A 15,810-nucleotide genomic window follows, 5' to 3' on the forward strand; every position below is an offset into this window, starting at 1 on the left:
ACTGAAGCTGCGTGATTTCACACATTACCCCAAGGTGCTGTGGAGGCCAGCAGCCTCAACGAGGTTGAAAATAATTAGGGAAATTAATGGAATAAATTGCGGGTGTAGTCTCTGAACGCTGAAGCCCCTCAGCTACAGATAGTCACAAGCGAGACGCGATGGCAGGACCTCTCCCCTTTTGCTTTGCATCTGCTGGTGACCGTGCGCGAATTAGCCTCTGTCAGAGCATCACCTCTGCGCTTCAGAAAGACGGTAGAGATCAGAGTGTACAGCAACATTGATTATAACCTTCTGTACATTGAAGATGATGGTCCTACCATCCACACTGAGCGCCACGAAGTGAGCAGCGGGTTCAGATCTGTAAATGTGCGTAGCCGAATGCGCCATCCTCCAACCCTTCTTGCCCATGGCTCATTGAAGTGGAAGATCTTTGCACATTTCTCTCCCACCTGGGACCACGAGGGTGTGCAAAACACATCTTCCAGGTCACAATCTACTGAAGCTCCGTACTCAGCTCGGCTTTTCCTTCTCCCGGAGCTTTCTCAGGCAGCAAACAGCCCCCTCCCCAGAAGTCACCCTGGCCCATGTGTGGGGCCAGTGATGGTTCTCTGGTCTCCTGAGAAGCCTCTGGTTCTTCTGAGGCTTAAGGTATTTCATTAATATTTTCATTAATAGCTATTTCTTAAACTTTATTAATATTTATATTCATTACGATACACTTAATAAGCAGGAGATAGTATCAAGGAGGCAAGAAGTTGTAGACTGTTACCGGAAAACACGGATCAGCTTTCACTCTTAGAAGTTAATCTTCTTCACGTTGCATGGAAATAACTGCCAACCACGCCTGACCCGTGCCTTGGCGTTCCGCGTCGCTCCCGTTAGTTGCAGCGATGCTTGGGCTGGGGCTTTTCTCAGCAGCGGTGGGAGCGCGGGGCGGTGGGGAGGGTGCGAGCGCTGGCGGGAGAGAGGGCGCCTTCTGCAGCAAACCGACTCGCCGGGCGAGAGCTTTGAAATGCGGATCTGCGTCGAAGTGGAACTCTCAGGGTTAGTTAAATATTCCTCTAAATATGCAAAGGAATTGAGTTACTGATGCTTGTTATTCTTATCTTACTCTGGGTGTCACAACATCTTTAAGTTCAGTGAAGGTTTCACTTACTAAGAGGGTTGTAAAGATTTCACATTAATTAAGAGGACTCCACCACAAATCTGAATATGAATGAAGTTTGGCTGCTGAACCCAGGGCAGTGAATACTGTAGGAAGATCAGACATTAACAAATGTTGATTTAAAAAAAAAAAAACAAAAAACAACAACAAAAAACCACAAAGGCAAACAAAAACCACAAAAACAACCTAAAATGCTTCAATCTAGTACCTGTTCTAAGAGAGAGAAAAAGTTGAGTTCAAGTTGCCAGAAGGAAACAAATAGATTCTGACTTGAATTTACAGTCAAAGAGGTGAGATTCTGTCCCTTGGGAGCAGCGATGAGGGTCATCCTGTGCTGCCCTTGTGTGGGGACTCAGCCGCGTCTCTCCTTCGGCACGTGATTGTTGTAATGGCGGGGGGGATCTTCAGCGAAGGAAGGGAGAAAACCTGGGCCTGATTCTCATCTCAGTTTTGTTGCTTCAGAGAAGTACCACCAAGTCCAGTCAGCCTCGACTGGTGGTCATACAACCGAGGTGAACGGGGGCCATGAGGGCAGTGGTAGGTGGCTGGGGAACAAGGCTTCCAAGGAAGGAGCTCTCATGATGAAGAAGTGTTTTGAGGGAAGAATAAGACTAGAGATATTTTTTCCCCCAAAACAGCTTTTTTGGGGAGTTTTTCATACCTGCCAGCGCTTGGAAGACGAGTGCGGTAGCTGGTAGCTAGGGCGAGCAGTTGTCGCTCGGGACATCTGCGTTTCTCCTCTGTATGTCTCCACTCTCCTGTCTGGAGATAACAACGGTTCCCTGCCTTTGCAAAGCAGTTTTGGGCGGTGCGAAGGGTGCTGCAGAGGTGCAAGGCACCGCTCCACCTTCTAAAGAAGGACTTTGGGGAAGGAAATGGTGATATATAGCATTTTAACCTTGCCGAAATACATTGGGCTTGGCTTTTGGAGTGGAAAAGTGAAAGTACGGTGGCCTAAATAAACAGTATTTGTCCTCTTAAGCAGGGTAAGGGCAGCACGTGACGTTGTGCGGGGGTTTTTTTATTATTGTTATTTTTTACTCACGGTTCCTTGAGCTGATTCTGGGAATTGTACTGACTATGGTTATGTTTCTGGAAATGTGCAGGTTGGCCAGATGCAGTGGGGCATGGAGTGAACAGAAAGAGGTTAAATTGATGGATGACCAACAAGAGCAGGATTGTGCCTCAGAAGACCAAGAAACTATCCTGATTAATGGGGTGAAAGAAAATGGTAAGGAACTTAATTACAGTACATGAGGGAGCAGCGACAACTTGCAAGCCAACTTATTTTCCTAATTCCTTTCGTGTATTTAATTTTAGCAGTTTGCGGGTATCTCGGCAATGTGGAGCAATAGGGTAAATGTCCGTTTTCTGCGCAGATGTCACTCCAGCTATGAATTTACACCTTTTTAGGTTGTAGCAAGTATTGCTTTTGCCCGTTGGAATGGTTGGAAATGTTTATGTGCACGTGCAGTTTGAATTATGGATTTTAGTTTGATTTCTTTGGGAAAAAAAGTCATAGAAGGCCATGTAGCGCCTCTGTCTGTTGGGAATCTTTCCCTCTCTTCGCAATTGCTCATGAACCCACTAGCCCGTCTCAGCAAAATTTGACTGAAGGATATTCAGTCCCTACAAAGTGGGGAAAAATTAAGGGTTAGGTAGAAGAAACAAACCGGGATTAGCACCCATGGAAAGGGAAGGTCGAACTTGCCAGCTTGTTATTGACTTTTCAGCGTGGCCCGTTGGCCAGCAGGTGGGATCCCCTGGCCCATAACACTGCTTCTGCGCACGCACTGGTGCTGCTGGCCACAGTCGTGCTCCTGGGAGCCACTGTGTCATTCCGGCTTCCATCGACATCGGTGGGGAAGGATCAGCCCCTTCCAGCAACCTGAAGACCACCTACCTTTGCATCTATTTAATCAATTCCATACTTACTTTCAAAAGCAATAACTGATTAGGAGTAACAGCGCTTTGCTGCCTGAAAACTGAAATAAATATTCCCTTGCGCATTTTCTCAAGTCATTTGGACTTCAGTTGCTAGCCATAGCATGTGCAGTGCCAGTCCAGCGCTGAGGCTGAACTTGACGTTTCCATTCTTCACTACATTTATATGTTAAATTTCATGGCTTTTTACATTTTTTATTGGCCTATGAATCTTGAAAGAGAGAGAGAAATATTTATTTAGATATAAATTTGACCCTATTAGATATCAAGGACTTGGTCCTCTGACGTCTTGTATGTTCAGATCCTTCTGTCGTCTCAAAACAAGGTGCGTAGAGGCAAACGTTGTTCATGTTTGTTACCCAAAACCTGGAGCGACTCCAGCCACACGGGTGCCCGTGGGGACCCTGCAACATGTGCTGGTGGCAAGTGAAGCGTACGCTTGCGTTTGCCCCTTCGACGTAATTTTGGAGGTATCTGTCAGCCCATGTCCTTCATGACCAACCATGGTAAAGCCGCGGCTGCTGGAGCTGCAAGGAGATTTTCTAGCCATGGTCCCCTTGTCTAATCTAATCAGCAGTAAAATCAGTGCCTACCTGCTCAGTAAAGATGGGGGATTTCTAGAATCTGATACCACTTCCATGGAATTCAATTAAACTGGGCTTAAAAAGCGCTTTAATTAAACATTTTTGTGTAGGAGTTGCTGCTGAATCCGAAGCAACGAGCTAGTAAGGGGCTCCGATGCCGCCACCTCCCCGTCGATGGCACTGGAGATGGGGATGATGCTTTTTGCCTCCTCTCGCCCCAAATATAGATGGGTTCTGGCCGCAGAGAATCCAGAGCAGCCCTCGGGTTGCTGCGGTGCCCAGTTAGGGACTGGTCTCCCTTCGAGCTGATTCACAGCACGATGCTTCCATATTTTTCGGCTCAGGCTGCCCACGTGCTTTTGGATGGCTGTTGAGTTAAACCGGGAAAGGTGGTGTTGCTTCTCCAGCGTTTTCATTTTTAACTGTGGTCTTTTGGAGTACGGTTTGCTTTAGAGCATCAGTTGAACGTGCGCCCGTTTTTGGATGATACAAGAAATGAAGTTTTGGCGTTTGTATTTCACAGGAGTTAAGTTCACTTACACAGGTATAAACCTAAAGAAGCACCCAGGGAGAGTTTATTTTATATAATGGCATCTCTGTGGATTGAATGCAGCATTTGAGATTGAATTTCAGCTTTCTGTCTCCCCCCTTTTTTGAGTCTTGCGGCGTTCACAGGCATTCTTCTTTTATCCTCAAATTTTCCATGCTCCCTGTCAGCTCCAAGCTGATTTTTATTTTATGTTACTTCTGAAGTGGAACTGCACTGGTTAATTTGTTTTGGTGCTTAAGGAAAAAGATACCACCTCTGCATTTCTGAGCTAAAAACTGGTGGGAGGGACTCAAAAATCAGCTTTTTTATTTTTTTTTTAACCCTTTTTGAGGGAAGGGAAGCAGCGCAGATTTCGAGCAATTGACGCCTGGTCTTTTCCAAGCCACGCGTGTTGAAGATGTTGAGAGGCATGGCTTTGCACTTCTGCTTTGATTTGTACGGTGTTTGGGAAGCTATTTAAAGTCCTTGGGGCGCTGCGTGGCTCTGCCTGCGACTTGCTTGGGCTGGCCTAGGGCTTTACCCAGGGCTCCGTCCCCAAGGCCCCTGTAGCACAAAACCGCTGGGAGCTTTTGGGGTGAGACTGGGGGGATTTTGGCCTCCTCTCGGTTTTACGCTTGGCATCGCATCCCGCTCCTTTTCCTATTGCCCACCTGTGGGTGGGAGCCCGGCTCTGCTCGGCAGCACCGGCACGGCTGGGGTTTCGTCGTGCCCACATCGTGCCCCGTATGTCGGTTGGCATGGGTGTGGGGGGGCGGGGGGAGGCTTGCTTTTCTATCCATTTTAAATAAAAGCATTTGTGGCGGAGGGTCGCAGCAACCGCCTAGGTGCCACATCCCTTCCGATGCCCCATTTCTCGCAACAGCCTGGTGCTCCAGCTGCATTTTAAAGCGCTTGTTCCCCCCTCGGAAAGGCTGTGCTGCTTCCGCTTTCGCCCCCCCGGCCTTCAGCGGAGCCGTGGCCAAGGTAAGATGTGAGCCACTACAAAAGCTCCGGGCTCTGCTCCGAGTCGGCAGAGGATTCCAGCTGGTGTGAATGCACACATTGGTATATAGATATATTTTTTTAATACAGAGATATCAGAGCGTGTTCATGGATGAAAAGACATCGTATTTAAATTTCAAGGGTCGTATCGTCCGTTGAGCCAGAAGTCAGATAAAAGTATATTCATAACTTTATTCTGCCATAAAAGAGTGCGACGAGGTAAAAATAAAAAACCTTTATTAAAAAGGCATTTTTAGAGATTAGGGAAGACTGGCAGAACCCACAATAATTCTGACAATAATTGCTTTAAACTCGGTGTTACCTTCTGCTTTCCCTTGGCGTGGACAGTGACAAAAAGACCACTGGGCTTTTAAAAATAGCCCTAACTTTCTGACTCTCGAGCCGAAATGCCGCTCAGGTATGTTTAAGCTGCAGGCACCGCAGGGGGGATGCTTTGTTTCTTTAAGGATCTTATTTTTCCATTCATTTTTTTCAATGTTAATGGGAACATTTTTTATTAGGCTTGTTTTGTTTTTTAATAACCTTGTCAGATTTGAAAGGCAGTATCCAGGTAACGGTATGTATATGAGGAGCAAAGAACGGATGGTTTTGGTTTTTCAAATGTACTCTTGTACCTCTTCCAGCTGGATGCAGGGGGCGGGGGGGGCTGTGTTTACCTCTCCCTTCCTTGCGCATCACCACGTTAATTGGATCCAGAAGGGAAGGTTCATGCTCCCGCGGGAAGGGCGTCTTCTGCTTCCCAAAGGAGTGGTTGGGAAAAGTTGCCACCGAAGCCCGGGGAGAAGGGGAGCGGGGTGGCAAGCCCCAGCAGCACTGCAAGGGTTGTAAACCCTCTCTCTTTTTCCTTTCTTCTCTCCCTCCCTTTTCCTTCCCTCCCTCCCAGAGCCGCACTCCCTGGATGGCGATGAGAGGCCTTGCACCGCTGCCGAGGCCGCGGTCACGTTCTCAGCCCTGACGACAGCTCAGAAGGAAAACCACGCGTGCCACCGGGCGCTGCCATCCCTGACTTCAAAGAAGCCCTGTTTGCTGAGCCCCCCGTCACCGCTGCGGCTCACCGATGTCCCCGAGCACGCCTCGGATGACTCCTCCGCCCACGCCATCTCCCTCACGTCCTGCGTGACAAAGGGCATGAGCTCCTGGTCGCTGCCGGGCGACTGCGAGAAGGCTCCCTTCACCATGATGGAGCCCGGAGGCATGTCGGCACTGACGGGTGACTGCTTGATGCAGCCGAGCCGGACCTGTCTGGGCTGCTTTATTGAATCAAAGGACGGCATTGATGCAGAGCCGGGAATAAGCTTGAAAGTGGGGGATATAAATAGGGATTATGACACCTGTTCGGTCTCTGATATAGGGATTCACTGCATGAGCACAGGAGAAACCATGAGATATGGGGATCAACTGCTTTCAGACCAGCTTTTAAGCTTCCCTATGCATAAATCGAGGGCAGCGGACAAAAGAGATGCAGAAAAATCTGACAGTGATTCAGAGGACCCCACTCAGAAAAATTATTACGAGGGATTACTATTAGACAAATGCAATGGTGAGGAACCTTTACTAACAAATCCCAACCAGGAATGGGGCTATTTTGAATCTTTCATTAGTGAAAGTAAAATTGAGCTGCTTGACCTCTGCTCCAAAAATGAGCTTTCTGTAAATCTGTTTTCCGAGGAAGACGTGGATAATTATATGTTCGATGACGACGATTCCACCTTGGGAAGCGATGTCTGCTCCCTAAAGATTAGATACGAATCTTTCCAGGACAACGTGCGGGAGAAGACCACCACCCTGCAGGAGGACGCCCAGTTCAACTTCTTCCCCAGCGTGTTTGGCAACTGCACCAAAAGGGACAGCAGGAGCACCCTGAAAAGGGGGCCTGGCGGTGCCACCGACCCTTCGCAGTTCAAATCTGAGGAAGGCATCATCTGGGGGGAGGAGGAGGAGGACGGCGAGGAAGAGGACGGCGAGGAGGAGGAGAAAGCTGCCTTAAATAAATCTTGCAACAGCACAGAGATGGTGCAGTATGTGGGCTCCAAGAGGAGCCACTTCTTGGACTCGGTGAATTCCACGGAGGACTCCGGGGAGTTCAGCGACGACAGCACTTGCACGGAGTCCTCCTATGACGTGCTGCGGGATATCAAGGACTGCAGCCGGTACCTGTCCCGGGACCACTCCAGCTCCTTCATTCAGCAGAACTACGGGTTGCGGGCAAAGAGGAAAGTGCGATACAGCGACGACTACCTGTACGATGTGGACTCCATCGAGAACGAGAAGATCCTGGACAAGAAGGAGTGGCTGCCGGACGGGCCCAAGGAAGAGGACGACGACGAGTGGTGTCCCAAGAAACGGCGAAAAGTCTCTCGCAAGGAGCCCCCCGTTATCATCAAGTACATCATCATTAACAGGTTTAAAGGGGAGAAGCATATGCTGGTGAAGCTCAGCAAAGTGGATGCCAACGAGACAACTGTTACCCTAAACGAGGAGCTGCTCAGCAAATACGAAAAGCTGGCCCCACTGAAGGGCTTCTGGCAAGAGAGGCAGCAGAGCCGGCTGGATTTGCTCAGATCGTCTCTCTACCACAAGCAGAATTTCTATCTTAACGGCTCAGATGCTTCGTTCCTCCCTCACCCACGGAAGCGAAAATGCAAGCTAGCAAACAGGCACCGGATTCAAAGAATTAAAGCCATCGAGCAATCAGTGAACAAGCTGGGCTCTTGCTCCTCTGATCACAAGCAGCCTTGCAGCAGTAAAGAGGACGCGGGCCTGAAAGGGCTGCCGGCGTTAGCCATCGCCACCCCCAGCTGTGCCAACGGATTACACGTAAGTGACATCACGGGCATCGCCGCCGTGAAATGCAAATCGCAGGAGCGGGAGCACAAGGGGACGGAGAGGAAAGTGCTCCGCAGAATCAAATTCAAAAGTGAAGCCAGGTTGAAGTGCAAGAAGATCAAAGCTGCTACCAGCACGGCGGAGGGCTCCCCGGCGCTGGAAAACCAGGACTCTGCAGTGCGCCTGAAGGACGAAAACGTTCCTTGTGCTTCAGACAGCTCCCATCTCCCGGAGTGCCACGAGGATAAGGTTGCTAAAAATTCTCCTTTCCTACCATCCACCTCCTCTTCAGACAAGCCTCTGCCATCTGCTAATATCACCACCAATGTACCCCTGATTCCCGGAGGGTATCTGCAGACGTTGTTAGATGCTTCTGATTTGTCGAGCAACACCAGTATCTCATACTTCGCCCAGCATCCCTCCGAGCAGCAGCAGCACCCGCTCCCCAGCATCGTCCCGGCGGAAAAGCCCTTCCCGGCTCTGCAGCCGGCGCAGAGCTGCGTGCTCTCCCCGCCCTCCGAGTCGGAGCTGCAGCAGTCGCCCGGCCACTTGGAGATGGAGCAGAGCAGCTTCGGTAGCATGTGGCCGGCCAGCAAAGCTGCCGGCAGCAACCGCCAGGACTTCCCCGGCGACATGCGGGATGCAGCCGGGCTGCCGAGCGAGTTCGGGGGCGGCGGTGCTGCGGGCGCAGACGGCCTCCCTGCCTCTGGATACACTCAAGTCAATCTGAATAGCAGCAAATTGCTCTACCAAAAAAATTACATGCCGGATAGCCAACAAGTGCAGTCTGATGATTCTTATCAGTCATGTCATTTTAATAATGGAGAGGGGCGCTTTCATTTCCAACGAGGTACACTAAGTACAGATGATGGCAGGCTCATTAGTTTTGATTCAGTGGGTTCATTGTCAGTTAGTTCTAGCAATTACAGTTCTTTAAGTTTAAAGTCTTGTGAAAAGGACGGCGAGGATGATATTAATGACGATTTCTTGGCCCACTGCAGTCCCAAGCTAGTGATCCAGCAGAGCATAGACGAAATCACCCCTCTGAAGGAGTCCACGGACCTTTTAGACATTTCCAACTTCACGCCTGATAAGTTCCGCCAGTCGTCGCTTTCGGAGATGTCCCCTCCGGACACTCCCAACCTGTCCCCGCAGATAGCTGGCTCCGACGCCAAGCCTCTGGGCACCCTGAAGGGCTTTCAGGAGAGCCCCCAGGCCGCCCTCAACAGCTCCGAGAAGGTCAAGTGGAACTGCGGGGTCCTGCAGACCGAGGATCAGGCAGATAATGGGTTTGCTTTAAATAATCACCAGTTCCAGTTCCATATGTTCAACGATGAAGATTCTGTCAGCCTTCTCGAAAAGAGTCCATGCTTGTCAACATTTAATGAGCCATCTGGTCAAATTAGCACCAATAGCAAAGTGTCAAAATCGAAGAGGAAAAGTTCATCCAGCAAGAATGTGGGTACAAACCAAAGCTCTTCCCAGAAAGCCACCCGGAAAAAATCGCCCAAAACCAACAAAGGAACCGATAAGCCGCAAGGGAAAAACTCCAGGCAGGCACCCAAATCCACCAGGAAAGGGAAAAACGCGGCGGGAGTCAACGGCGAGAAGGCTCCAGCTGTTGGCGGCAGGGTGGTCAACCAGCTGAGCAACGTGGCCACCGCCACCAAGGGCCTTGCCGAGAGCTCTCAGCATTGCGGCCCGGCCGGGGTGAAACTGGGCAAGCACAACGGGCTCTCCGGAGAGTGGGCACTGGGAAAAGAGGGTGGCACGGGCTGGTCAGAAGCCAGCCTGGGCAATGCCACCAGCCTCCTGGACGACGATCAGCGGGAGTTTGAGGAGCCTTCCAACATCCTGTCCAACATCGCGTCGGGAATGGCGGACGTCCAGAGGTTTATGATGGCCTCCATCGAGCCCTTGTGGGGGCCTGTTGGCCACAACAGCGTTCCAGACATATTCCGGTCGCCGGAGTCCAACAGCCTGAAACTGAAAACTCTTAAAATTTTGGCAGGGACGTCCCAAGAGTCGAAGAAGAAGGCGAACGGTGGCTCACCGGGGGCGGCGAAGAACCACAAGTCGAACACCAAGGGCTCAAGCAAAAACGGCAAAGCCGCAGCCGGCGACCCCGGTCGCCCCAACTGCTCGACTGGGTTCACCACGGACATTCATGCTCCCTTTTTTGATAAAAACTATAGTAACCTGAGCACTTTAGGCAATAACGGACCTACCCATAAAAAACTCTACCGTCATAAATCCAGTTCGAAATCGCTGAGGGATGAGAACTGTAAAATAAAGCGAACGGACCGCGAACAGCCCCACAAGGACCCCCCCGTGACAGCTGCTTTTGAGAAACTGAGGTAATGCTGCACCAAACTGGCTGGAATGCCCCTTAACCTCCCTCCCACCTGCTAAGCCCGCTGTTCCTCAGTTTTTCCTTCCTGAAAGCAAAAGTTGCATGAAAAAAAAAAAAAAAAAAAAAAAAGAGACGTTCCCCTTTTACAGTTTTGGTTGGTTTTGGGGGTTGTTTTTTTTTTTTCCTTTGGGTTTTGGTTGTGGTTTTTTTTTTTTTTTTTTTAAATGCATGAAAATACTTCTTACTTGCAAGCTACCTAAAAGAATGACCAATTTTCTGGCTTGGCTGGGGTTAAAAACACTAACAAGGCTACTCTTTTCTGCTGTTTGGCTTCTTCAGTTTTTAATTACTTATTTATTGGGGGGAAAAAAAAAAAACAAAAAACAAAAAAACAAACCGTGATTACACGCTCTTTTTAATGATTTTGACGAGGAAAGACTTTTTTTTTTTTTTTGGTTGAACATTTTGTAAAAAATAAACCACAAAAAAAAAAAAAAAAAAAAGAGGTTATGCATCCAAAAGCCAAGATCTTGAAACTTAAAGGCTCTTTACTTTGCAAATGAGAACTCGTTCCTAATTGAGCTTCACGTGGCAATTTTGAGTGCTTTCTGGCCCCCTCTGCTGTTTATCTCCTAACCTGCATCATCTAAAGCCGCATCTTCTGCACCCGCCCGCCTTTAGCGCGTTCGCTCCGTCGTGGTGACTCCAGACGAGCTAACTAAGATGGCATCAAATGTTTGATTTTTTCCTGCAGGGAATCAGACTCCATTCTTCTTAAAGCAGAAACAACATTTTTGGGTTTTCCTGTATTTGAAGAAGAGACTCCCTTTTCTAGAAAGACGGTTGATGTTTGTTTCTTTATTTTTTTTTTAATTATTATTTTATTTTCTTTTTCGGTTGGGTTTGTTTTGGTTTTTTTTTCCCGTCGGTTCCTTTTCGAAATCTGCCTTGTGGTATGTTGAAATGTAAGTGCTGAAATGAAGAGTTTGAAATTGTGGGAACTTTATTATTATTTGAAAGCAAACCTAATCTGGTATTCTCTGTGAAAAGACTGTTTTAAAAGTCATACTGTTGTACAGTAGTTTATGCACTATTACCCACAACAACAAAAAATTGTGCCAAACTATGAACAAGTGACTGTATTGTATATATTTTTACTTCTCTATCAACATTGGGTTGTGAGTGTTTTCTGCAGCTATGCCTTTTGGTTTTACTAGAAACATTCCAGTTGTTAAGTACTAACCACCCCCACCCCCCCTTCGAAAGCACCTGTAACTCACGGTGAAAATGATATTGTTCACTTATACAACTTACCAAAAGTTTTATGGACATGACTAAAAGTGTGCCAAATTTACTTACCTCATTTCATGGATTCACCCTGTGGTTTAAAGCTCATAAAGGGAAAAAGAAAAAAAAAAAAAAAAAAAAAAGGGGAAAAAAAGGGAAAAAAAAAAAGGAAAAAAAGGGGAAAAAAGAAAAAAAGAAAAAAGGAACTTTGAAACGAGTGCTGGGAAATGGTAATGTCCTCTCTTTGAAACCATGAGCAGAAAAACTTAATGGTGAAATGTTGAGTTTCATTATAGGAGAGAGTTGAAATGGTGGAGGAGTTCAGAAACCCACTGACGGTAAGTTTGCCAGGAACTCGAGTGTCTGCACCTAGAGACTACAGAACAGCTGCTTTTCAAGTGTCTGTTTTCTTAAAGCAAAACCTGTAGCTGAAGATCATTTGAAATGCAAAGTTACATTGCTAATTCTTTGTATCTCAGTTTTATATATTTTATAAGAACCTGGGATAAATTCTAAAATAGTTATACGAACAGAACTAACACATTTCATACGTTTATTGCTATTTACTTTTCCTTTGAGAAGTTTCTTAAACATTTTCGATGCAGAGCCTGTCAAAAGCGCTCTCCTGTCATAGCTTTGGTGTTTCCTAAATGTCTAACCTTGCGATGCCAATATTGTTTGAACTTTCAAAAGCAAAGTCATTAGTTTTAAATACGACTCTGAACCTTTTCTTTCATTCAGTTCATGAGATAAGAAAAAAAACAAAACCACAACAACAAACCACGGAGCTATTCGCGATCTCACCGATCAGGGCCGGATCATACATGACTGGACTTTATTAAGACAGCGTTAAGTGTTGAATGCTAAATGTATTCTCAAAAGGCCTTATTTGTACCCCGACTCGCCACACCCTCGCCCGCCAAGAGAAAAACCAACCCAACAAATCTCTATTTTCCTTGTGCAACTGAGAGCCTGTGCATTTTGCTGCTGATTTCTTACGAAACCTTGATATGCAAGAGCCCTGCTAACTGGGAGCTGTTGGGAGCAGAGGGATGCGAGGCTTGGACGCGTTTATGCAATAGAAAACGATGAGGAAGAGGAGCCTTAATAGCAGTCGGAGAGATCCCGTTCTCGACAGGGTGGTGAGCGTAGAGGTGGTGTTTCGCAGAGGACAGGACTAGACTCGGGTTTCCTTACGAGAAGGTGGGGGGTTTTTTCAGCCCACGCGCAAGGGAAAACAGCAGAATTTTTTTTTTTTACGGTCATTTAGCAAAAATGCAGACCGAACACTTAAAATTGAAGTGGAGTTGCCGAGTGTCGTATTTAGAACCGAAGTGTTTTCAGCGTTTGCGGATCTTGAGGTATCGCTTAGGCTCAGCTCTGCAGTCCGGGGAGAACAGCGCAGTGATTGCACTGCGTTTTATTTAACAGATGAAAGAAGGAACTCTGAAAAAGAATAGGCATTCTGAAAACCATCTTATAAGTTCATTTGTTCTATGAAAAAATGAAACGCTGGCGTTGCCTGGAGCGAGTTGCTCCGGCTGAGAGCGGTCCCGGGGCAGCCCACGGGTCGCAGCATCCCGCCCCAGGTCTGGCTCCAGGAGGGAGATCCAGAAGATGCTCAGGATTTATTTTGGAGACGAGATCTGTGCTAGGGCTCCATCCCTGGGCGTTCGCCTTGCCTGCAGCCAGCACGCTCTCCCCTGCTTCCCCACCAGCTGTCTTATCTATTCGTAGGGTCATCAGATACTACAAGCTCCGGCCACTGCCGTGGTGTTGGCGTATCCCGTTTTTCAGCGTTCCTCCCATGTGCTGCAGGATGAGGGGCTGCCAGCTCCCTTCTTTCGGATGTTTGGGCTGCCGCTCCTATGGAGACAGGTCAGGTCCAGGGCTGGGAAGCAGCACGGCCCTTCTTTTTGGCCCAGAACCATTGTTTGAAAGCACATTTTGACTGGCCTCCACTGTGCTCATTATGCTTATTACGAATATGGGACTTGTAATAATTACCTTGTACTGAACCAGATAGCAATATTTATTGCATTTGAGAAATGTGCAATAGGGCATGAAGATAAGGCATAAAACGTATCGGCTATTTTATTATATGTTGGAAATCCATGAATACCCAGCTAGGTGTGTCAGGACAGTGTTAATCACAAATACCAGCTGCCTTGTTGCTCTCTCCTTCAGTCCTTCTGCCGCTCCGATTTCACTGCCATCTCCAGGGGTCATCTCATGTCCTTGCCAAAAATCTCTGACCGGGGAGATGTTAAAGAGACAGATCCCTCACAGTATGGCACTGGCCCTTCTCTCTGTCTGAAGGTGATCTCTCTTCTGATTGACCACAACATTTGGAAATTGCCTTGAGCCAGCCATTTTCCCTCCTGCCTTTTGATCTTCAGAGAGTCAGAATCATAGAATGTGTTGGGTTGGAAGGGACCTTTAAAGGTCATCTAGTCCAAGCCCCCTGCAATGACCAGGGACATCTTCAACTAGATCAGGTTGCTCAAAGCTTCATCCTGACCTTGAATGTTTCCAGGGATGGGGCATTTATCTACCACCTTTCTGGGCAACCTGTGCCAGTATTTTACCACCCTCATGTAAAAAATTTCATCCTTAAGTCCTTCTCATCAGGGCTGCTCTCAACCCCTTCATCCTCCAGCCTGTGCTGATACCGCGGTTGCCCCGACCCAGGTGTAGGACCCTGCACTTGGCCTCGTTGAACCTCATGAGGTGCACACAGGCCCACTTCTTGAGCCTGTCCAGGTCCCTCTGGATGGCATCCCGTCCCTCAGGCGTGTCAGCGGCACCACTCAGCTTGGTGTTGTCTGTAAACTTGCTGAGGGTGCGCTCGGTCCCACTGTCTGTGCCGTTGATGAAAATATTAAACAGTACTGGTCCCAGTATGGACCCCTGAGAGACACCACTTGTCACTGATCTCCATCTGGACATTGAGCTGTTGACCACCACCCTCTGGAGGCGACCGTCCAACCAATTCCTCATCCACCAAACAGCCCACCCATCAAATCCTTATCTCTCCAATTAAGAAAGAAGGCTGTTGTGGGGGACCATGTCAAAGGCCTTACAGAAGTCCAGATAGACGAGATCCGTAGCTCTTCCGTTCTCCACCAGCGTAGTCACACCATTACAGAAGGCCACTACGTTGGTCAGGCAGGACTTGCTGTTGGTGAAGCCATGCTGGCTGTCTCAAATCACCTCCCTGTCCTCCGTGTGCCTTAGCATAGCTTCTAGGAGGATCTGTTCCATGATCTTCCCTGGCACAGAGGTGAGGCTGACAGGTTGGTAGTTCCCTGGATCCTCCTTTCTACCCTCGTTAAAGATAGGCCCAATGTGTCCCTTTTCCAGTTACCAGGGTCTTCACCCGACTGCCGTACTGCCGTGACTTTTCAAATATCATGGAGAGTGACTTGGCAACTCCATCGGTCAGTTCTCTCACCACTCTGGGATGCATCTCGTCGGGTCCCATAGACTCCTGTATGTTCAGGTTCCTCAGATGGTCACAAACCACATCTTCTCTTACAGCGTGAGGGACTTTGCTCTCCCAGTTGCGGTCCATCCACTGGAGCGGTGTGGGGAGAGAGGTGGCCAGTGAAGACTAAGGCAAAAAAGTTGTTGAGTCCCTCAGCCTTCTCCTCATCCGTCGTTACTGGTTTGCCGTTCTTGCTCATGGTGGGGGCACTCTTTCTTTGACCTTCCTTTTCTGGCTGACAGACCTGTAGAAGCCTTTCTTTTTATTCTTTGTGACCCTTGCCAAGTTCAGTTCCAGCTGCCCCTTGGCCTTTCTGCCCCCATCCCAACACCGGGGCAGCATCCTGTCCCTACACTCTTCCCAGGACACCTGTCCCTGCTCCCACTGCCGGGGTGTTTCCTTCTCGCCCTTTAGTTTGACCAGCAGGTCTCCACTCAGCCATGCCGGTCTCTTGCCTTCCTTTCCCAATTTCTTACACTGGGGATCAAGAGCTCCTGCGCTCTATGGAAAGCATCCTTAAAGCTCTGCCAGCTCCGTCCTGCTCCCGTGTCCCCTGGAAGAGCTGGAAGTCTGCTTTCCTAAAATTCATCTCCACCTGCCTATCACTACCTC

The 15,810-nt window shown here is 48.4% G+C and overlaps 1 protein-coding gene across 2 annotated transcripts in view; it reads left to right on the forward strand.

The window, feature by feature from the left end:
- Positions 1-10,432, forward strand: part of NEXMIF (neurite extension and migration factor) — a 168,926-nt gene extending 158,494 nt beyond the window's left edge. For both annotated transcript variants that reach the window (XM_054215007.1, XM_054215006.1), the window contains exons 3-4: positions 2,272-2,396; positions 6,129-10,432. In XM_054215007.1, coding sequence (XP_054070982.1) covers positions 2,321-2,396; positions 6,129-10,432 — 4,380 coding nt within the window. In that variant the 5' untranslated portion in view covers positions 2,272-2,320. The remainder of the gene's footprint in view (positions 1-2,271; positions 2,397-6,128) is intronic.
- The last annotated feature ends 5,378 nt before the right edge of the window (positions 10,433-15,810 follow it).

Source organism: Rissa tridactyla, chromosome 9 (assembly GCF_028500815.1).
Source record: "Rissa tridactyla isolate bRisTri1 chromosome 9, bRisTri1.patW.cur.20221130, whole genome shotgun sequence".
NCBI lineage: Eukaryota > Metazoa > Chordata > Aves > Charadriiformes > Laridae > Rissa > Rissa tridactyla.